Source organism: Podarcis cretensis (assembly GCF_951804945.1).
Source record: "Podarcis cretensis genome assembly, chromosome: 3".
NCBI lineage: Eukaryota > Metazoa > Chordata > Lepidosauria > Squamata > Lacertidae > Podarcis > Podarcis cretensis.
The window spans coordinates 87329052-87351638 of NC_137172.1; the positions used below are offsets into that span (position 1 = coordinate 87329052).

The following is a 22587-nucleotide window of genomic DNA, read 5'->3' on the forward strand; positions in this document are numbered from 1 at the left end:
TCCAATGGGTTTCACATTCCAAAAGCTGGAGAGAGATTCATAGCATTCAAGAGAAAAATCTCATGTCACTAATGAAATTTCAGCTGATCATCTCAGGGTATTAACATAACGAAGGATGGCTTTCAGTAGCTGTAACAATATTCTCATGAAAACACTTGTGGAAAAGGGTATATTTTTCAAAGGGGAAACAGGAGGCAATTGGTAATATTATTGCAAGAGACGGTAAATTGAACAAAATCCTGGCTATGTCAGAGCATTTGAATTTCAGTTGCTTTCTTACTACGGATGTTAATCAGAGGCTGAAATGAGCTGAAATAATTACTGACCTGAAGGACTTTGCCATGTGGACTTTCCTCAAAAACCAGTGTCTGTTGGTATAAAGGATCAAGGGTTTTCCTTGCAATCCTTGTCTTCTTCTTGGCTACACAAGCCCCATTTTCCAACAGATAAACTTTGACATACGGAGCTGTGAAGTACAAGTAATATTGGTTTTTAATCATTTAAACTAATAAGAAAAACATAAAAAGCAACATTACTGGTTTTTCTTTTAATAGCAAACAGAAGGGTGAAGGAAATGAAGAGAGGGACGTCTTTTTGGGGGGAGCAGAAAGCCATCCCCCCCCTTCTTTTTCTGATTTATAAATGCACAGGAACCCTTCTGTGGGCCATAACCCAGGAATGACTACAGAAACTGTCTTGGTAGAAGTTTCCCATTCCTTATTTGTTTGAAATGCACAGTACTTAAAACAACAACAACACCACAATAAAAAATTGCAACTATTTATAGAAGGAGGAATATATAGGTGAACGTCTTCTTATGGGTTTTTATTGCATTAGCACAGAAGAACTGAGCTGAAAAAATGAAATGTTTTCCCCAGAGAAGTGGCTGAAAATAGTAGTTTTCATTATCCCAGTGGTTCTGTTAGAGTTTTTGTGCTCCAAGCTAGTAAAATTACATCTTATTGACTTGTCTAAAGTACCGCTACACCAACTATGAAACTCTTTTTTTGTTTGCTTTCTTTTAGTCCTGCAAACTTCTTAGTGATGCAGAGTCCAAAGACTTTACTGTAGTCACAATGCAATGTGAATTCTTTGTAATCTGCTCCTGCTTTCAGTTTCAGCTAAAACTCCTGCTTAAAAACCTAAAATCACTATTTGTGTGTATATATATATATATATATCTGCATACATAAGAGAGTTTTAAAATGCCATGTGTTAAATTGATTTCAAATCTAATACAGATACCAACTGGATGAAACAGTGACGGAGGAAGCTGACCAAATTTCCCTCCACTGAATCCAGATTTACCCTCCCAGTTTGGCTCTTGCTCCCCAGAACGTAAGGTGAGACCTGCAGCAGTGCAAGGTCTCTGTGCCATACTGTAGCTGCTTTTACTTTCAAGAAATGCCTGTGGGTGATGAGGAAATATAACACAAGGTTAAAAGTACATGCATTCCAGGCTATGAAAACCCTTACGTCATCCGAACAAGCCAAATTACTGCACACTTTCACATCTCTTGTCCATCGCCATGCACAACTTTTCTTACCTGGGGTAGATTTAGAGCCAGGCTTCTGTGTCAGGCCTCGGGCTCTAATAACCTCTACTTCCAACTGGCCTTTCTTATCCACCATTCCAATCTGAATATCACCTAAAAGAGAATCAGGTGTGTGAGAGTGTCGTATTAACCAGCAAAACAATAATCTTCTAATGACTCACAGAAGGGTAAATAAGCCTTACGCTCCCTCCTGAATTTTCACTGTTTGTTCCTATATTAAAATTTTCATCCTGGTCTTCCTATAATTTACCAGTTTATTGCTAATACTTCATTTTAGATTTTCCCCCCATTGCATTTTAAACTAAATAGCCCAGTGAAATAACATCAGTGGATGATGTGTGGCACACCATTTAGAATAAAAAAACAACAACTCTCTGTTTCTTGCTGCTCAAGTTACATACTGTTTTGTTTAGGAATCTTTAACAAAGATTTTCTCTCTGGATGTATATGTTTAAGTGCCTTGGCTAACACTGCCCCCCTCATCCCCTAGTAGTGCAGTTTTCCCAGGTCTTGTGCTTGCTAGTTAAAACATCAACAGTATCAGCTGGATTTTTTTATGATCCTGTCCTATTAATACCCTGCTTCAGGAAAAAATAGGTAAAATCAGTTCATAGGAATAGTTCTGCAACCACAACCCAGAAAGTAGTACACATGGTATTTCTTCAGATGAAGTCTTTGGTGCCTACCAGGCATCAGCAGAGGGTGTTGCTGTATAGACCTTTCCCATCTAGATAAGAGGTAATATCTCAGATGTATCTCAGGTATAATAGAAGCCTTCTAAAATGTTTCTCTTTAAAGGGGGAAATGTCTGTGTTGGTTTTCTAGGTTAGAAACTTCAGTGAATAAAGGCATCAATGGGTGGAAATAGGACATCACCCAAGGAAGTCCCTTGATTTGTTTCCCTGCCTAAGCATTGGCTGAAAATCAGTAGGTTAAATGTGATCTCATATGTAATCTTATATTTGGTTTATAAGAATTTATAAGCAGCCAAATAGACTTATATAACACACTTTATTTAGCTGGTTGATCAGAGTATATTTTGATTGGAGTACAGTTGTACCTTGGAAGTAAATTGGAATCCATTCCGGAAGTTCGTTCAACTTCCAAAACATTTGGAAATACAAAGCGCGGTTTCTGCTTGGCTGCAGGAAGCTCCTGCAGCCAATCGGAAGCCATGGAAGCTCCTTTGGACATTCGGCTTCCAAAAATAGTTCGCAAACCTGAACTGTCACTTCTGGGTTTGTGGCATTCGAGAACTGTTCAAAAACCAAGGTACGATTGTATATCTATCTGAATGAAGGAGAGAGACCTGCTGGGTTTTAAAAGAACTCATATGAGGTAGTCTATTTAGTAAGACTCCTGTCAGAGGGAGCCCCTGCTCTGGGTGGCCCTACATTTGAATGAAAAGCAGGGGATTGCTAGAGATGGGGACTTTTCAGTGGTGATATTCTCATTGTAGAATACTCTGCCTGGGACATTGGCTGACACCTGCTTTGATGGGCTTCAAGCACCAGGTGAGCACCATTTTATTCTCTCTTAGTGGATGTTGGAATTAGTTTCTGCCATTCTGTTTTATTCCTGTATGTAAGTTGGTTTATTTCTGTTTCCCTGCTTATCACAATTTTAAGGTGAAAGGGGTGGACCCAGAGATTCCCTGAGTGGCGTTCCACTGATGGAAATGGGTAAGGAGTGAAGGTAATTTTTGCCGATTTCCCTTTCCCTCTGCACTCCCTAAGAAAGGAGCCCCTTGTGTTCCCTAAAAATCTCCTCTAGAGGGCTGGAGGATCCTCTGCATGGGAGGTTGTGGGGGATGGTGGATGTGGGAAAGAGGGAACTGGCAAAATGTCCACCTTTTATTAGCAAAAATCACAGGATCAAAGGCCCTTCTGCTTGTGGAAGTGCCACTCTGGATCCAAGCCAGGTTAAGAAGAAGAAGAAAATGTTTTTTGTGTTCATCAGCTTGAAAACTTGCTGAAGGATGAAATAAAAATGTTTGAAATGGATTAGATATAAAAAGAAATGAAGGAGAAAGTGAAACCCAGAATGACTGAACAAGTTAGACAAGCAGTCTGTGACAGAGTGATAAAAGGAACTCAAAACAGCAGTATCAGTTTGAATAAAGAAGAGTTTGGATTTGATATCCCGCTTTATCACTACCCGAAGGAGTCTCAAAGAGGCTAACATTCTCCTTTCCCTTCTTCCCCCACAACAAACACTCTGTGAGGTGAGTGGGGCTGAGAGACTTCAGAGAAGTGTGACTGGCCCAAGGTCACCCAGCAGCTGCATGTGGAGGAGCGGAGATGCGAACCCGGTTCACCAGATTACAAGACTACCGCTCTTAACCACTACACCACACTGGCTCATGAATAAAGTATTGATGAGTTCCCTTCTATGTAATTAGGTGGTATTCCAGGGTCAAAACTTCAAGAATATAACCCACTATGTTTAATGCAGATGACAAAGCACACAGTAACATACTGAGGTAAAGTCAGCCGACCCCAGGTCTCTCAAATGCTAATACCCAGAACATCTGCAATGTTTGGTATTCTTTAGAAAATAGGTATCATTGTTCCCTCACAGTATGATGGCAGTCATTTAGTAGATAATGAAGAGGTGAAACTGGGACAGGTTTTTAAACTGTTTCACTAGATTTGGATATAATAAAAATACTTACATACAAAGTCTTTCCCCTTAACAGTATTTTTGTTATTTTATCATTCCCATTAGTCCCTGGTAGTATGGCTGATGGGCTCCCTTCCAACTCTACAATTCTATGATTCCATGTGGATGTTGTGAAATTATGCACACTTGATATGTACTGAATCCACCTTAAACTGATGTGTGTTTACACCTTATTTTTATTTATTCAGAAAGATTTATAAACCATTTAATCAAAGAGCTCGCTAAGTGGTGTTTATTCTTATGAACAAAAACATAGCTGATCTTACCCATGGCAGGAGTGGCTAAAGTTTGTCGACCTACTAGCTGCGCAGGTCCAAGTCCATCAAGGAAATCACTGAATTGACTGTCAGCACCGAGTCGGACTCCAGGAAATATTAGGCTGTGGCAAGACAAGCATAGCAGAACAGATTTTTGTGACTTATTATTTTGACACAGTCCTGCTTTACCAAACACACAGCCCAGAAGAATATGTAACTGGCAAATTAAATGAGAAACAAAGTCACACACATGCAATATTCTTGAACCTTGAACTTATTAATTTTAGCATCTCCTCAGAAGAATGTCATGATATCGGTACGGAACTTAGAGGCAAGGAGTACCAGCACATTCCTTTCCAGCTGAAGCCAAAATGTTTAGTTGAATGCAGTGTATTCTGGGTCTACACAACTGTAAAATACGGACAGTCCCTTACTAGAAATAAATAAGTGCTGCCACCATTTTGTTCCCTTCTAATCTATTTGGGCATTACTGCTGCTAACTCTACTTTCCTTCCCCCCCCCCATTACCTTTTCAACAACTTGCCTATCCCTGCGGCAACCTCTTGGTTGCAACCTCAACAGTAGAAGGCCTGCTCAATGACTGACCATTTGGTACCCTCTAGCAGAGACCTGCCACCAGCAAAGATATTTGCCCAATGGGTGGCAGGAATGGCCCTGGTTATAGCAAGCATCCACTTACTTTCCTTCTGAGCTGTAACTGTTGATGCTGCCGTCAGTCGATTCCCGACTTGGCTGCCGGACCATACGGCTTCTCATTTCTGCTGCCATACCAGTTTCTGTGCTTCTCTGTATCGTGCTTTTTAGCTTCTTGCTGCCCGTCTCTAAAAGAAAACAGGACAACAGTAGTAGCAGCAGTAGTAACAAGCTGAAAGTAGCAAAATGTTGTGATCATTCACATCGCTGTGGTTGGACTGAAGCTGAAATTCTATGCACTTACCTGGGAATAAGTTCCACTGAATTGAATATAACTTATTTAAGTCAATAATCTAGACCTTTTCAATCTGCGTCCCACTGAACTCTGGGGCTCCTTGGAAGTTTATCTGAGATCCCTCAGTTCAGTAGTGGTCAGCAAGCTTCTCTTAAAAAATTGCTTGCCCACCAGTACTAATCTTGACCTAAAAAGCATGACCACGGTGTTGTGTATGGTAAAAGATACGTTCTCTATTTTGTGGTACAACTGTGATGCCCAACAGCAGTCAGTGCCCAGCATGAATAATATTATACATACCCCAGAATTTTGGCAATACACAGGAGTTGCATAAGCTATAGTGGAAACCATGATGCACGTAATATTTCTAGAAGATAGAAAACTTGAAAACGATTGGCTGAAATTAATTTCATCAATGTTCCTAAACATTCATATTCTAGCCCCACCCCCAGCTGGTATCTATGTTGCTCAGTGGCAAGCTTGCTGGTAGGCTATCATATTCTACCACGAATCATTGCTACATGAAGGAGGAGCCTCCATTGGAGCCCACCGCAAGGCAGCAGGCACAGGAGATGTTCAGCATCCAGCATACATCCACCTGTCTGCTCTGCATCGCTGTTTGTTCCCCACTCCCAGTAAGGGTTATGCCCTGCATGGGTTTTTGGTGATGGGTGTTGCCGTCTCAGCATGGGAGAAGGGAAAGAGATCTTCCTCTGTACTGGTAATGATTCCCTTGAATCTGATCAGCAGCAGAACACAAGATGAGACCACAGGTTAGCTGAACACCTAAAGAGGTGTTTTTCTTCTTTCAGTTGAAAACTTAACAACAAAAAGCAAATATAAACACCAGAAAACGTATGTGCTTAATATGTATTTCTACAAATGAAGGGATAACAACAGGTAAATAGATTATTCTTTTTTTTTTTGCAAATCATTTTTTTTTCTTTTGATGACAGGCATGTGAAAAAGGTATTTCAGAATACGTGATAAAATGTCTCCCCATCTGAGCATGTCACTGGCAATGTAGATGTAATTTCATGTATACCTGCAGCAAATATTCACTCTGTTCATTTGGGTTCCATTGGGTTTCAAACAGAACTTTAATGTGTCAAGTTACAAATCTAGCTGTATGGTAGGCTTGTCACAATTTGTTGAAAAGCATCTGCCAAGTATAAGAAGGTCATGAACTCTGGCTGCAGATATTCCTCCATCAATACTAGCTATTGACCTTGACAGTTTTAAGATAAAATCCCTGTTACAGAAGTTAGAATGCCATCAATTATACATAATTTGCTGAGCTTAAAAATTCTAAATAAAATAATTATTTTACCAGTACAATAAAATCCTAACAGAAATAAAAAAATCAGTTATTATGTCAAGAAGCCCCCCCCCCCCATCTACCCCGATACTTCATTTGTTTCTCCTAGTTTCCTTAAAGCAAACAAGGCTGTTCTGTAAGTCACAAAAAGGGTAGGGTCTTCCAATAAGAAGCACATAATCTCTTGGATAGAACTGGTTGGTGATTTAAGCAAGAGTTTTCTCCTTGGCCTGTCAAACAAGGAATGTTTCAGAACATAATTATATTCTCTGTTTGATTCAGATTACAGAGTTTTTTGGGATACAGGAACCCATTTAAATCTGCCATATAACATGGCAGATGGCATAGTCTGTAGGTGTTCTTCAGCGAAGGAAGGAATTGCAAGCCTTCAAAAGATTTGGGTCTCTGGTGGTCATTTTAAAAGGGCAACACCAGCAGGAAATGGTTGATTGTTGTAGCAATGTCATATCACCTCCTGCTTGACCTCCAGAAAGCCTGTATCTTAGCTTTTCATCTAGACAGTCCCCAAATACTTTGGGCAAATTATATACTTGTGAAGGGTTATGAATCATACCATCACAATTTTCCATATGACTTGAAGACAAGTATACCTTTTTTAGTGGCCACATATTTGACATCTTGTACATTCATTTATGGAATCTAAACAATAAAAACAGATATCCTTGCTTTAACTGAGGGACAACCTACCCCAATCCAACCGGTGCTGGAGTAAATCCTAATAATGTTTGCAGATGTTTATTCAGTTCTGTTTCCAGCACTCTAATGCATGTCTCATTATCTTCTCATATCTCTATACAAAAACATTACCCAGCACATCACAACCCACTGTTTCTATGAATGCAATGCTGTGCCCCAGTGTCTTTGTGGTGACCATATTATTGTTGTGAAATGCTATAACTGCTTCAAAGAGCTGAAAGCAACAAGATGTGCTTTTCATCTCAGTACTTCCGTATGCCAATAAAATTGTAAATACAAGTCTAAAAGAAACTACAACTATATCCATAAATTTTATACACACACACACACACACACACACAGAGAGAGAGAGAGAGAGAGATATGATAGATAGATGATAGATAGATATAATTTGCAGATCTAATCCATCTATGTATGTAGAAATCAGAATTTAAACAAGATTATGGCTAAACAAAAAATTTCTCCTAAGCCTCTAATTTTACCAGTATTTCACCAACGAACTACATGATGTTCACAATGTTATTCTAGTTTTTTGAAGCAGCGTTATTTCATTTAAATAAACTTAAGGCCTTCAGTTCCCTGTAAATGGTTAATCACTGGATTGTATGGGCTATCAAATGAATAATCAGCCTATGAATTATTTTAGTATACACACACAATGGCATAGATGGGGGAAAGGCTGACACACATACATACATGGATGATCAGGCAAAAAACACTAAGAATCACAGGTGGGGAGAGTGCCAGTGTAATCTGATTATGCTTTCTTTCCATTGGCCTCTGGTTGGCCACTGTGAGAACAGGATGCTGGACTAGATAGGCTTTTGCTCTGATCCAGGTGGGTTCTTTTGATGTTCTAAAGTGGCACAGTTGTCAAGACTGATTAATATTCTAGAAGTATCATATTTTTTTTACTCTGCTCAATTACTACTTCTTCTAAAAAAATATTCAAATCTATGTATAATTGTGATAATCTCATTTCAACAATATTGAATGTGAAAGTTGTTACATTATTATATGACTATTAAATTAGCAAATGTAAAAACACACCTAGAAAGCAGGGACCTAATCATGTCCTGGGCATCTTGAGCTCCCTCCTCTGCCCCTGGCATCTTAAAAATATTCCTAGGATCAGCATGCATACACACACTGCACAGCCAGTCAGGTCCTACAAGTGGGTCACCAGAATTGGAAACGGTCATTGAGTCTTAATTAAGGGTTAGGTCCCTTTAATGAACAATGAGGCTCACCGATGCCAAAGAACTTTCATGGATGCAAGTAAAAGCTATGAACATGGAATAAACATTGATGAAGAAATTAGAAAAGTGTGGATCTCTAAAAGAAAAGGATGAAATGGCTCCCATGCACATTCTCCCATGGCAATTTTTCACGGTACTCAGATGTTAGACACGTTACAATTAACAGTAGCATAAGAGATGATTTCAGATGAGTGGTGCCATTTGCGTATGTTCAGGAAGTACTGCAAAAAGCAGAGACCTTTCTGTCTAAATTAAAATCACCCTGCTGCAATATGTATAGGTTAGTGGTCCACATATATATTAAGTTTAACAATAGGGTTGTGTGAGCATTTTTTGGCTATACAATCATGCCTTTTAGTAGAAAAATTATTATGCAAGACAGACCGAACATTACTCGCTTGAGCAGTGCAAACTGATGTAGAAACCAACCTCTGAGTGAAACACCACCTTTTAAAAAGTCAAGCTTAGCGATAATCTCTCTGTTCCCAAAATGTTTGTTTTAAAGTAATTTCAACATGAAACAGATGCCAGTATTTGTGGGCCAATACTTATATAAAGCATAATAAAAACACTGTGAAACAAATGACCAGTAATTGTAGAACAAAAAGTTGCCATCATGATTCTGAAGGTTGATTCATAAAGCAGGTTTTTTTTTAAAGAAGCTGAAAATGTTTTCTTTTTTTACATATTGCATGTTACTGTTTCATATACAAAGATACACATTGTTCACCTAATTTTCAAAATGATATACTGAATATTATACCACTTAGAATGACACATGTAGCCATTTAATATGTTACGCTCTTCAATCAACTGAACATTTACAACTAAAAACAAGAGTGAAATTGCCTATGATCAGGCTGTGGCTAATTCAGCACGGAATGTGAGCATTTCATAGGAAGTTTTCAGAACCTTGAGCTGCTTAATGATTTTGTCTTCACATTAAAAACATACTTTGAGAGAGATACCTAAGTCCTTGCTACATTTGTACATTAAAACACGCATTGCAGATCAATTCCGTCAATAAACACAGAACACAAAACTTAAAATGCCGTGGGTGTGGGTGTGGGTGTGTAGCTTGCAGATCTGCTTGCAGAACATTCATTGCCCTGCTGTGCATCTGTAGATGAGGTGGGAAGTGTGGAGTTCAGTCTTTTCTTCTTCCCTTCCATTTACTTCAATGGGAAGGAGTTAACTACACCAGTCCCAAGGCTGGCACAGAGCTGTTCTGTTTCTGTGGGTGTGTTGGGGAAGTGAAGAGGCTTTAGGTTTGGCTTCATCCATACCTGCCACTACACACCCTGTTTCCCTCTGAGCCACTGGTGGAACATCTATGCTTTCCACTGGTATGCCAAGGCATTTCTGATGGGGTAAGCACCACCTCACTAGCATACCTCCACCTCTGCTGGTGTAGATGTTCTACCCCACTGCCAATGCTAGTAAATACCAGTTGCTTGGACTCACAAGTGGCAAGTGTGCTGCTGCTGCTGCTGCTGCACTCAGGCTCCTCTTGTTTCCATGGGCACTGAGTTGATCACTGTGAGAACAGGATGCTGGGCTAGATGGACCTTTGACTTTGTCTACCAGGGTTGTTCTTATGTTCTTAAGGTACACAGCCATCTTTACAGCCGAGTTAGGTTTCCTTTCTTAGGCTACAATCCAATGCCCATTTCCCCAGACCCTCTGCAGTTAACTGGTCTTTTTTTCCTGAGCAAACATGAATGGAATTGCATTGTTAGGTTTGCTACAACAAAAAAAGCCATCTTGTGTGTTCATTGGCCTCCAATGAGCCCAGGTAAAGTAAGCGTCAAAAACTGTTCCAGTTCTTGACAGTGTGGAGAGAATGACTCCTGGTTCTCCTACCTAGCAGCATTAACTGCACAGTGCTTTGTGAGTCGTCCCCTTACATGGCTGCTTCCAACATGCTCTCTCCTTCCTCTTGAAGAAGAAGAGGAGTTTGGATTTGATATCCCGCTTTATCAGTACCCGAAGGAGTCTCAAAGCGGCTAACATTCTCCTTTCTCTTCCTCCCCCACAACAAACACTCTGTGAGGTGAAAACAAAATAAAAAATTTCCTTCCAGTAGCACCTTAAAGACCAACTAAGTTAGTTCTTGGTATGAGCTTTCATGTGCATGCACACTTCTTCAGATACACTGAAACAGAAGTCACCAGACCTTCTATATAGTGAGAAGGTGGGGAGGGGTATTACTCAGAAGGGTGGTGGGATTGGGTGATTGGCAGATAGCTGTGATGAGCCTGTTGACGACTCTTAACGACTGCAATAGGTCTTACAGGAAAAAGCAAGGGGTGAGAAGGTGAAAATCCCACCACCCTTCTGAGTAATACCCCTCCCCACCTTCTCACTATATAGAAGGGTCTGGTGACTTCTGTTTCAGTGTATCTGAAGAAGTGTGCATGCACATGAAAGCTCATACCAAGAACTAACTTAGTTGGTCTTTAAGGTGCTACTGGAAGGAATTTTTTTATTTTGTTTTGACTATGGCAGACCAACACGGCTACCTATCTGTATCTGTGAGGTGAGTGGGGCTGAGAGACTTCAGAGAAGTGTGACTAGCCCAAGGTCACCCAGCAGCTGCATGTGGAGGAGCGGGGAATCGAACCCGGTTCACCAGATTACGAGTCCACCGCTCTTAACCACGACACCCCGCTGGCTTGAAAGTTCATCTGGTGGTCATTTCCTGCTTTCCACTGCACCTCATAGCCCACAAATGCTTCTAACTCTACTATAGTTGGCCCCATTTTAAGGTCCCAGAGAGCCTTTTTTTTTTAACAGTCTCATCCCCATCAGACTGCCATGACGCATTTGTTTTCTAAGACATTGTCCTTATTTTTCAGCCTACGAGAAGGACTGGAAATGTGAAAGGCGCCTTTTCATTACTGCAATCCTTTTGAACTGCAGTCCTCCTTAAGCAGGAGGCAAAATAACACGGTGTGGAAGAGGAATGCGGACAGGTGTGTGGTATGGAAGTGAGCAAGACCTGAGGAAGTGGGGGTGAGCAGCAGAAAAATGCAACAGAGATGTTTCAGGAGGGAAGGTGTAGGCACCAAATAGTGTGATCTGTAGAGAAATGTAAATAAATGGAACTTTATGAATTGGTAGCCCAATTCTCCATTTTGTAGAAGCTGGAATCAGCAGCTGGAATGGAAAAGGAAAACATACTGGAATGTCTGAACACCCACCCACCCTGTCTGCCCGAGCAGAGGTTATGGGCAGGAAAGAGGGGTTAACAGATGCCATCTCCCTCATTTTTCTTTGAAACAAAATACAGCAGGATTCTTCACTCTGCATAACTCTATGGAGTTGTGCATGTGGACATCTGCAAATGTGGCCATTGAACAACAGCAAGCATTTCGCTTTTCTGAGGGCTTGAAAAATATATCTGGTCAATTTAGACAGAGGTAATTAAGATGGCACCCCTAAGTTGTTGTAAAAGAGAGGTGTAAATATTCTGCAGGCATTCTCTCTCTCTCTCTCTCTCTCTCTCTCTCTCTCTCTCTCTCTCCCTCCCTCCCTCCCTCCCTCCCACCCACCCCTTAAGAGAAAAGGGAACAGAAGGAAAGCTAAAGAGAGAGTGACTTTTGTGCAGAGATGTAAAGACTGTCTGGCTATAAACTGTTACGATGCCTTTTTCCAGATAATTTCCAGAACGAAACTAGCGCATGTTAATATTATGAAATTGGAAATGCGCCAACTATAGTTGCCAGTGAGTATTATAGGGAACTATGGTACTAAAACGGCATAGAAATAAATCAACGCATGGCTTTTTTGTTAGAGAGAGCAATAAGTAAACTAAATTGAAATAGCTTATATCCTGCTGCTTCATATACGTCAAAAGGCCATACACTACACACTCCCCCCCGGTGTAAATCTATGGTATCTCAATAGTAACTCTTCTCCTTTACTATACTGATGTATGAAGTGGGTCAAAAACAAATGACTACTGAAAGTACACTCTTGCACAAAGATGCAATGGTATTATTGGTTGTCCAGACAGGCATGTTTCAATCTTTTGGGAAAGAGCAGTTCAGAATTTGGAACATAGACTAAAGACGTGCTTACAAAGAAATTGTACCATATGCTTCACTCAAGGTTTCTTCGCATACATGGTAAAGAATAATGACATCAAGTGGGGAGAAGAAATCAATGAAACAGAGATGCAGTTATAGCTTAAGTATTGTTTTAATGCCTCTGAAAAACTTGCATTCATTTTTTGCAAAGCAGGGAATGCAACATATACAATCGCCATCTACGTGTATCAGCCATCCAAAAATTAGTTTCATCAGTTATCATACCTTTCTATGTGATTCTAACTTTGATCTATTTTAGTTTAGCTGATCCCCTGTCACAAGATTCAATGACTTTACTAACACCGTTAGTTTACCATGTCTGTGGCTTGAGATCAACACAGCACTCCAATCCTGTTTTCACTTACCGTACGTTTGAGAAGCGGCAGGGTTGTATATAACATAACTTTTGAAATATTCCAAAGCAAAATGAATGCAGACTTACCTCTTAGGCATAAGCAAAGTTAAATCCTAGCTATATTAGGAAGCCCTCAGCAGGAATTAAAACATGAGCTTTTGTTTAAGCAACTGAGTGGTAAATAATATCTGGACTTCCTGCATAGTCTTTTGCTTAAACAGAAAAGAACACTTGGCATGAAAAACTGTCAGGATGGAATGATCCTGCGTAAAGACGCAAGTCTTTACACACACACACACACACACACACACACACACACTATTGAAAAAACCCCAACTAATTCTCCATTTTGTAGAATGTTGCCGAGGAGTTTAGAAGCATCAGAAAAAACTATGGAAACCCAAACACACACAAAACCCTGAAATCCTTATACTTTTTTCATCAAGACTTTGATCCCTGGATTCATTGCCCATCCTTTTTTAAATATATATTTTTTCAGCCATAGAGTCAAGAAAAGCAGCAAACATTAACTTTAGCACACTATTCCCAAGACTGTGAAAACGTTCACTATCAAATAGCTCCAGGACAGATATGAGTGATGTGCAGATTAACAATGAGTACATGGTCTTCTCTACCCATTTGACTTTCTGCTGCTGATCATCTCAATTATTCCATGTGAAAGTGGCCTCTAACCACTGGTAGCTGCCACTCACCCTGATGGGCAGCATTAACGTTAAAGGTCTCAAGCCCTGGCATCTCCAGGTAGTTCTGGAAAACATAACCCTCTGAAGCCCTAAAGAGTTGATTCCTGTCAGTTTAAACAATAATGATGGGCCAATGGTCTAATTGTAACAAGCATCTGCATATAATCCTGTGCTCTGAAAGCAGTCATGGATATCTTATCTTACATCCAGGTGGAAAGTTCAGTTTTACTGGAACTCTTGACCTAACAATAGGCCATATATCAGATGACAGCTATTTCCCCAAGTTCACTCAGTGCTGGGAGCTGACCAGCTGAAATTTCATTGTGCCTTTCGTTTCCAATTCTGCATTTTCACAATAATATCCATGTAATAATTCATAATATCCAATATTTTGAAATGTATTACCATTCAATTTCAGGCTACAATTTGGGATGCTTGTTTCTTTTAGCAGGTAATTATAGTTCTAACTTAAAAGGAGGGCGGGGAGAGACACTTGAGGATTAGGGATAAAATATTTTGTCCCAACTTGACAAAAACCTTGATAGTCATCCTGTCTGCAGAATGCTTTGGGAAGAATGAGAACAGGATAACTACCCTCCATGCAATTGCCAAATTGGTGTCTAACAAAATGGTTGAGGGCTAATAAACAGAAGATTAATCCTGACAGAAGATTAATTGTCTGACCGAGACAGTGGTGTTCCAGCTGTTCTGGATAGTATTGCACTCCTTGCTAAAGGATCAGGTTCACAATCTGGGAGTGCTGATTTCTCACTGGCCCAAGTAGCCTCTGAGGCATGAAGCTTATTTCACTATTCAAGGCTAGTACATCCAAGGTTAGCCTTCCTCGTTAGAGATTGTGGGGACCAATTATCCATGACCTGGTACACTCCAGATTAATTAAAGGTAAAGGTACCCCTGCCCGTACGGGCCAGTCTTGACAGACTCTGGGGTTGTGCGCCCATCTCACTTAAGAGGCCAGGGGCCAGCGCTGTCCGGAGACACTTCCGGGTCACGTGGCCAGCGTGACCTCGCTGCTCTGGCGAGCCAGAGCCGCACACGGAAACGCCGTTTACCTTCCCGCTGGTAAGCGGTCCCTATTTATCTACTTGCACCCGGAGGTGCTTTCGAACTGCTAGGTTGGCAGGCGCTGGGACCGAGCAGCGGGAGCGCACCCCACCGCAGGGATTCGAACCGCCAACCTTTCGATCGGCAAGCCCTAGGCGCTGAGGCTTTAACCCACAGCGCCACCTGCGTCCTTTAATTACTTTACTACCTCTGAATTATGTGAGTGGCTGCCTTTCAAAGTATACTAGAAACTACTGCTAATCTAGATTATCAGATGCTGGGCTACAGCTAGCTGGGACAGTCCCTAGGAAACACATCTTGCCTGCCTTGAAACTGCTTCACAGTCCATTTCAAAGCACAATTCAAAGTGCTGTTGCTTACCTTTAAAGCCCCAAATGGCTTGAGACTTGAACCCCTGAAGGCACCACAAAGAATTGCCCATGCATAAAGATCAAAGGCCCTTTTCTAGGTGCCGGTGTTGGTAGAAACTGGTGAGAGGTCAGGCTTTAAAATATTCCTCCTATATCATTCCCAACATCATTAGCCAATTAGAAATGCTTTCTGAAAAACCACATAGCCAGACCAGCTTCAATTGGCAATGTTCTACAAAGTGGAAGCCATCACTACAGCTCTATGAAGTCACAGTTCTCATATCTCTATTTATTTTTTGATTTCTATGTTTATTTGTTACACTCATAATATTTACTGCATTCTGTATATGCTTATATCACTTCTATATATTCATATCCTATATAGATGGCATCTGTATGCCACCACCTAAGATAAAACTTCTCTGGGTGGTTTATGATAATTTTTTAAAAATAAAAAACCTGAAATACAAAATTAAAAATTAAAAGTGTGTGTGTACTACATAAAGAGAACATCCTTTCACTCTATACCATTTTTTTTTTTTTAAAATGGAAGCCCAGATTTCCTATTTAAAGGGTTTGGGTCACCAGAAAGGTTCTCACCTGCCACTGAAAATGACACCAGGCAAGCCTCTCTGGGAAGGCTATTCCATAAATGAGGTGCCACTACTGAAAAGGCTGCCTCTCCCTGGAGGTTGTCCACCAACTTCACTTCATTCAGTGGCTGCACTCAGTGGTTGCACTCAGTGGTAGGGTCTTGAGTAGGTACATAAGCGAGAAGGCAGTCTTTCAGGTTGCCTCGTTCCAGACCACTCAGGGATTTAAAGGTAGTAGACAGCACTTTAAATTGCCCCCTCCCCATAGAATGGGAGCAAGGCACAGAACCGCCTCTACTAGCAGTATGCTGATTATTTATCAAAGCTGGCTTGGGGTGAAATAAATGAAACTGCAGTATTCAACGAGAAACTACCTCTTGAACACCGGTAATGTCAAGTGACCACAGATTCGAAAACCAGCAGTGGGAGCCCACGGGAGCCACAGTAAACAGTAATCTCTACCCATCCTATTTCTGAAACAAGGATAAAGGGATGGTGCTCCAGAGGAATTAAATAAGAGAGCTTTCATTGGGCAGTGGGGAATACACGTGATCTTTTAGAGGAATTTTTTTTTCTGTAGCAGTTGACTGAAAATGCAATGGAGTAGAGTCTTGCAGTACTATTTTTAAAGTGCCTCTCAGCCTCTGCCTCCTCCCGCAGCCCAAGAGAATTGCATAATAATGCTAACCCTGGAGGGCTGCTTATGGCTTTGCAGTCCCAAGTGGCTCTTGCTCTCGGTAACCTCTTTAGACCAAGTGTTGTTTTATAGCTGTTACATAACCCCAGCTGCTCAACAAGTAAAAAATAGCAAGGCTGGGAGAAAACAAAGAGAGAGCACATGGTTCAGCCAAAGCTAAGCGCTAAAACAAAACAAAACAAGTGCTTAACTTTCCTCCATTGCGATGAGCAGGATTTAAAGGTGTTTCCATTTGTTTGGATAATGCGTACATATGGAAACCATCCTTTCTCTAAAAGGCTTTGCGCCCATCCAAACTGGGAGGTTTTTTTGTGGGTGTGTTCTGCAACGTATCATTGACACAATAATAATAGCACATTAGCGGTGGATTTACAATGTGTTATCCACACATCATTCTGCTTTATCGGTTGCTCTGCAATGTTTTCCCCGCTGCCCTTGCACTATTGCCATCTGGAGGAATGCTATTGCACTATAGCACGTAGCAAAACCGGAACAAAAAAACAATCCAAAACATTTGTGATATAAAAGTCCACCAAATTATTGCAGGAAGTTAAAACCAGCATCCATTGGACTCAAAGCAGTAGGACTGCTCTGAAACATTTAGAGGTGAAAGCAGTATTGGAAGCAGAATCACGTGTCACTGCCCCCATACACTAATGCAGTGGTGGAGGAAGTGCGGGCCGCCCCGGGTGTCATCACTGAGGGAGGGGGATGACAAAATGACAAAAATATGAGGGTTTTTTTAAAAAAATTGGGCTCACGTAACTTTTTAGTTCAGTCAAGAAATGTAATCAAACACAGCTGGCACCACACCACGGGGGCCAGCACTTACCGCAGGGCCTGCAGCATGCCCGAGGCACGCATCTGTCCTGGGAGTGACGTGGTGACTTGAGTGCCTGCAGGCTCCACGCTGCCTGAAACGGTAGGATGGGACTTGCGCCTACCCTCCACCTCTCCCTCCACCACCCTACAGCTGAGGGGGAGGCGGCGGAGAGGCTCTATGCAGCGCGCCCCGCCCCCATGAGCGGCTCGCCTCACCCCTGGCTGCAGGACACGCATGCTGCACCCAGCACCCGAGTGGCTAGCTACACCGCTGCGTTGATGAGCACAAATCACTAGGAATGCACAATAAAAAGAACGTTTTTAGGGGCCTGCTGTGCATTTCAGCCTCATATGCTTGGATTAATTCAGGGACAAGAGGTATGTCAGAAATATGGGGCCTCATCCCTGTTTTTTCTTTCCTTTTAATGCCGAAGCAGGAGCTGGGAGGGGAGGCACTGGCCAATGGGAGGGAGTGTGTTTCTCCCTTCAAATGTCCCCTTGGGTGGTTTTCAATGTTTTCTCCCCAGCCAGACTCTGAAACCAGAAGTGAACCTAGCAGGAAGAAAGTGGCCAAGGGTAGAGGGAAACATTTTCAGGAGAAACCTGAGGACTGCAGCAGGACCAAAGTCCCCTCCCCTCTCACCATATGTTTGCTGGGATAAGACTTACTTTGGCCTGTGGGAGCTTCCTAGCTGTGGCATGTCCCCTACAGGGAGGATGAAAGAACCAAGAGGATGGGTTTCCTCCTGCATGAACATCACCCAGCTGCCAATACAACTACATCCGAGAACCCTGCCCTAAGGTCCCTTCCCTCCTGGACAGATCTGCCTGGCATGCTGAGATTAGGGTGTGCTTTCTCATTAAGATCCACTCATCCATCTGAAGGTGCTTCATCAACAACTTGTACCTGGCTGACGGTCCTCAACAAGTACAAGTTACTTGCAGTCCCCCAAAAGTACAGCACATGCTACCTCCAGAACGGTTTTCCAACCAAAGACAAGGCACCCACTGGAGGGCATGGGGAGTGGCAGAGAAGGGGAGAATACAGAGAGCTAAGGATAAGCTGTTTGCTTTTTCTGCCTTACCCTCTTCCCGCACCATAAATCCATGTACGTACACATGAACACACACAAACACATTATGCAGTATTTTAAAAATTGGCAAGTTGTTAAAATTGTACCATATGTGTGCCATTACACCAAGAACGGGCACATTTCAACATAGCACTGGCCCTGCATCCCAAAGCAACTGAGTTGCAGCCTGAAAATGTAAGGCTCACCTGACGTAATTTATTTGTGAACCTGTTGCAATAAATTCAATTATTTAATGCTGCTGCTTCACATAAACAGCATACTTGCATTAGGGCCTGAGGGGTCATAGTCAAGTTATTGATTGAAGTCAAAGTAACCAAATTTATCCCCCACTCAAGAACACTGCCAGTTATCCAGCTCCCTCCTTGTTCAGTGTTATTAATTTTTCCTCCGCTCCCTGTCTCTACCTATAAATATTTCTAGACTCCTGCATTAAATAGGCATCAGGGGGGAAATTGCTCCACATTGCAATGTCTAGTCTTTGCAACCAACAGACACCTGCAATGATCTTTTAGGAATATTTTTAACAGCATATGGGTTTACTTCCTCATGCATGCACACTTTATGTAATTCCCAAGATCCTAGCTGTCACTCTAAAAATACCAGCCTGAAACCAGCGTTCCTTCCTTTTCAAAGAACAGTTGACTGAGAAAGGTATTCGTAAGCTGCTTCCAGCACTGACTACACCTGGTTAGCATGTTTCCAAGTCTTATGTGGTGAAAAGGAAGAGTCCGAATGAGTGTCAGGAGTTCCCAGAGAAATCAATGGGGCCGCCTGTGCTTATATGTTGGATTTGATTACATTCAAGGGTTGTATTTTGGCATTGTTGTACTTGTGGTCTCAGATAAGTCAACTCATCAGTTTGATAACATTTGAAGATCCAGACATTGGCCAGGATACAAAGAATTCAGCATTCATGTGCATACATTGGGAACCCCCAAGTCCCATTCTTTAAGTAGCAGCTGCTTGCATAAGCCAATCCCAAAACTCAGGAAAGTGTTTATCAAATTCATTGAATGAAGTGTGAGGAGCCGCTGTTGGGGAAAAGAAATATGAGAAGTCCTTTTGGGTGCATGCAAGCCACTTCTCACACTTACTGTCCTGAGCAAAGAAAGGCAATATGGTCTGGGAATGCCAGTAGAAGACTTGCTCCAGTGGACTGAGTGCCCCATTCTTCTTCTGGATTAATAACTATTCATGCCAGATGCCTATATTTTCTGAGAGAGAGTCAAGCCAGCAGTATTTTAAATTGCAGTTAGCACTCAAACTCTGTCAGTTATTTATAATGTGAAGGGGGTTTCCACGCATACAGAAAAGACAGTCTGTTCTTTCAACATGTATGCAAAAATGCAAACCAAGTTTAAAATAATTTGGAATAGAAGAAACCTTCAAAAATACAGCTTGAGACAGATTCTTTCAAACCCTGCAGACAGTCTGTTTAAATCCCATTGAAGTAAATAGGATTTAAGCAATTCCACAGCAACATACAGGACTGCAACCTTACTTGTAGCAAAATCCAATTAATGTTACAGGGATTCATAAATATACTTGAGATGTGTTTTAGATCAAGTCCTTTCAGTTACTGAAGTACCGGTAAATCCTTAAAATCCCCTAATCTTTTGCTCTAAATAATCCCTGGTCACATAATTAGTCCTGTTAAAAGGATTACAAGCATTCCGTGACATCCAGGTAACTGAAAAAAGCTAATTATTTTCAAATTCCTTCTAGTATTATCTGAGTGGTATTAGAATAAAACAGGACTGGCCCCATTATTTAATATTAATTCACCATTCTAAAACCCCTGAGTGACTTGGCATGCTACGTCTTCAGTAGCTGCTAATTCCTAAGCCCACAGAATATACACACGAATTACATTCAAACCAAACACTGTATTGAAAGCTTCCATGTCACATTCTAAATTCATTGGTTGGAAGGCAAGAAAACCACATGTACGAGAGGAGAAATCTCTTCCTCAAGAAGAATTCTGAAATAGGGCTGACTTGCACAGGCAATTCATAAATCTATAACTTTAGGTGGCTCAAATGTAGACTGGGCAAGGGCAGAAAAATCCGAACAATGTGGTAAGGCTCTGTAAGCACAAAGTTACTTGCTTCTGTTCCCTATTTTATGTGCTCTCAGTTTTTTCTTTCTTTTACATAAACCATAGGAAACTGGGTTGAAATGGTGATCTCCAGGGATAGTTCTCCAGCATTGTAATACCAACAGCAAACTGTATCCACAATTTCTTCTTTTTTTGAAAAAAACCCCAGAGAGACCCACCAACAGAATTGCACCTGTGTTTGGGATCTGCCATTGGAAAGCCCTGCGCAGAATTTAAAAGCACTTCTGCCATTTGTAGCATCTTGTCCTCAAATGCTCAGCAGCGTTGCACCAAATGATGCTATGATCTGCTTGCTGTTCCCGAGCAAGCTTCACAAGTTTGTGTTTAGTGCTGTCTTCCAAATATAGTCTCTGAAGGAAACAGTTCATTTCTCCCCTTGAGTGGAAGGGAACTGTTATCAATTTGTACTAGGATTCTGTTTTGTGATGAGAATCCCCCACCTCCTGCCCACCCACCCCAGACACGAAAATCCAAGAAAACAGTCAATCTAGTCTAAAGCTGTACTGGAAAGGAACCTTCCCTCTGAAATCACTTCAGGGCTACAAACACACACACCCCAATACCTCATTATGTACAAAGGGCAAAATAAGAGTTGTGCAGCTTCACTGGGAATCAGTCTCTTATTTCACTGGAGAAATTATATGAAACATTACCTGAGTAAATGATCTTTCCATAGGAAATAGCACAAACACATTATTTATAACAAAGCTAACAGTATGACTCCTTAGAAGGAAAACTGGATGGTGCTTAGCTCATTTGCCCATCTTATTTCCAACTCACCTACAGGCAAGCCCTGTGGGTTTCAACAGAACTTGCTTCCAAACATGGGTGCCACTGCAGTTTTTCATTGTTATTAATGCAACAATAACTTGAAACATGTACCAAAATCAGTTAAAGATGCATGAATTTTCTTGACACATATTATCCTGTTTCCAGTATCATACAATATATTTTTTATGCACACTACAACCTCTATCATTATAATAATTATAAAATAGAAGGAAATAGTTTTCCTTAGAAGGAAAAGTGGATGGTGCTTAGCTCATTTGCCCATCTTATTTCCAACTCACTTACAGGCAAGCCCTGTGGGTTTCAACAGAACTTGCTTCCAAACATGGGTACCACTGCAGTTTTTCATTGTTATTAATGCAACAATAACTTGAAACATGTACCAAAATCAGTTAAAGATGCATGAATTTTCTTGACACATATTATCCTGTTTCCAGTATCATACAATATATTTTTTATGCACACTACAACCTCTATCATTATAATAATTATAAAATGATACTGTACATCGTTTAAAACTTTGGTTGAACATGCATTCTTATACACCTAAGTGTGCAGGTTAAAACAGCACTATGTCTTTATTCTTCATATGCCAGCCTAGAATGGTGAGGGAAAGTAGAAAGAGCAATGGAAATGGAAATGTTTGCTTCAGAAACTAGGCTGCAAGCATGTGTGTGTGTCTGTGTGTCTGTGTGTAAATATATATGGGGTTGCTAGAGATTCAAGTGCATAGGTTTTGGATTAGGGTAATAAGACATATGCAAGGGTACTACATCGTCTAAGGTGAGTCTCCAGTTTCCTCATTAGTAGTAGCATTTGAGCATACAAATATTCCTTGATGGCACTTTAATGTGAGACTTCCTCCTTTTGCAAGCTCAACATAACAACCGTTTTGCAAGATAAAGCCTGGCTCTGCCACTGCAGATATTTGGGAACATGAATTCAGTGCCTTTCATCTCAGCCCTTAATTCAGGACAGCAGAAATGTGGTTTACTTTGCTTACAGGTTCAGATATGATCGCGTATGAAAACGCTTAAAAGGCCACAGAAACATTCCTACTAACCTCTATTGCCGCAGTTAAGAAGACATTTCAATACGTAACCAGTGTCCCAAACCATCTAGGGGTAATTCTGCAGAATCACTAAGTGT

The 22587-nt window shown here is 41.2% G+C and overlaps 1 protein-coding gene and 1 long non-coding RNA gene across 51 annotated transcripts in view; one reads left to right on the plus strand and one right to left on the minus strand.

Moving 5' to 3' along the window:
- LOC307212982 overlaps positions 1-21198 on the plus strand; it is a 44494-nt gene extending 23296 nt beyond the window's left edge. Inside the window, exon 3 of the long non-coding RNA XR_013837324.1 lies at positions 20695-21198. This is a non-coding gene — a long non-coding RNA (uncharacterized lncRNA). The remainder of the gene's footprint in view (positions 1-20694) is intronic.
- The window catches only part of RIMS1 (regulating synaptic membrane exocytosis 1), a 228609-nt gene that overhangs the window by 2846 nt on the left and 203176 nt on the right, over positions 1-22587 (minus strand). For all 50 annotated transcript variants that reach the window (XM_079970358.1, XM_079970354.1, XM_079970353.1 and 47 more), the window contains 4 exons: positions 5196-5337; positions 4505-4617; positions 1548-1649; positions 327-466 (listed from right to left, as the gene is read on the minus strand). In XM_079970358.1, coding sequence (XP_079826484.1) covers positions 327-466; positions 1548-1649; positions 4505-4617; positions 5196-5337 — 497 coding nt within the window. The remainder of the gene's footprint in view (positions 1-326; positions 467-1547; positions 1650-4504; positions 4618-5195; positions 5338-22587) is intronic.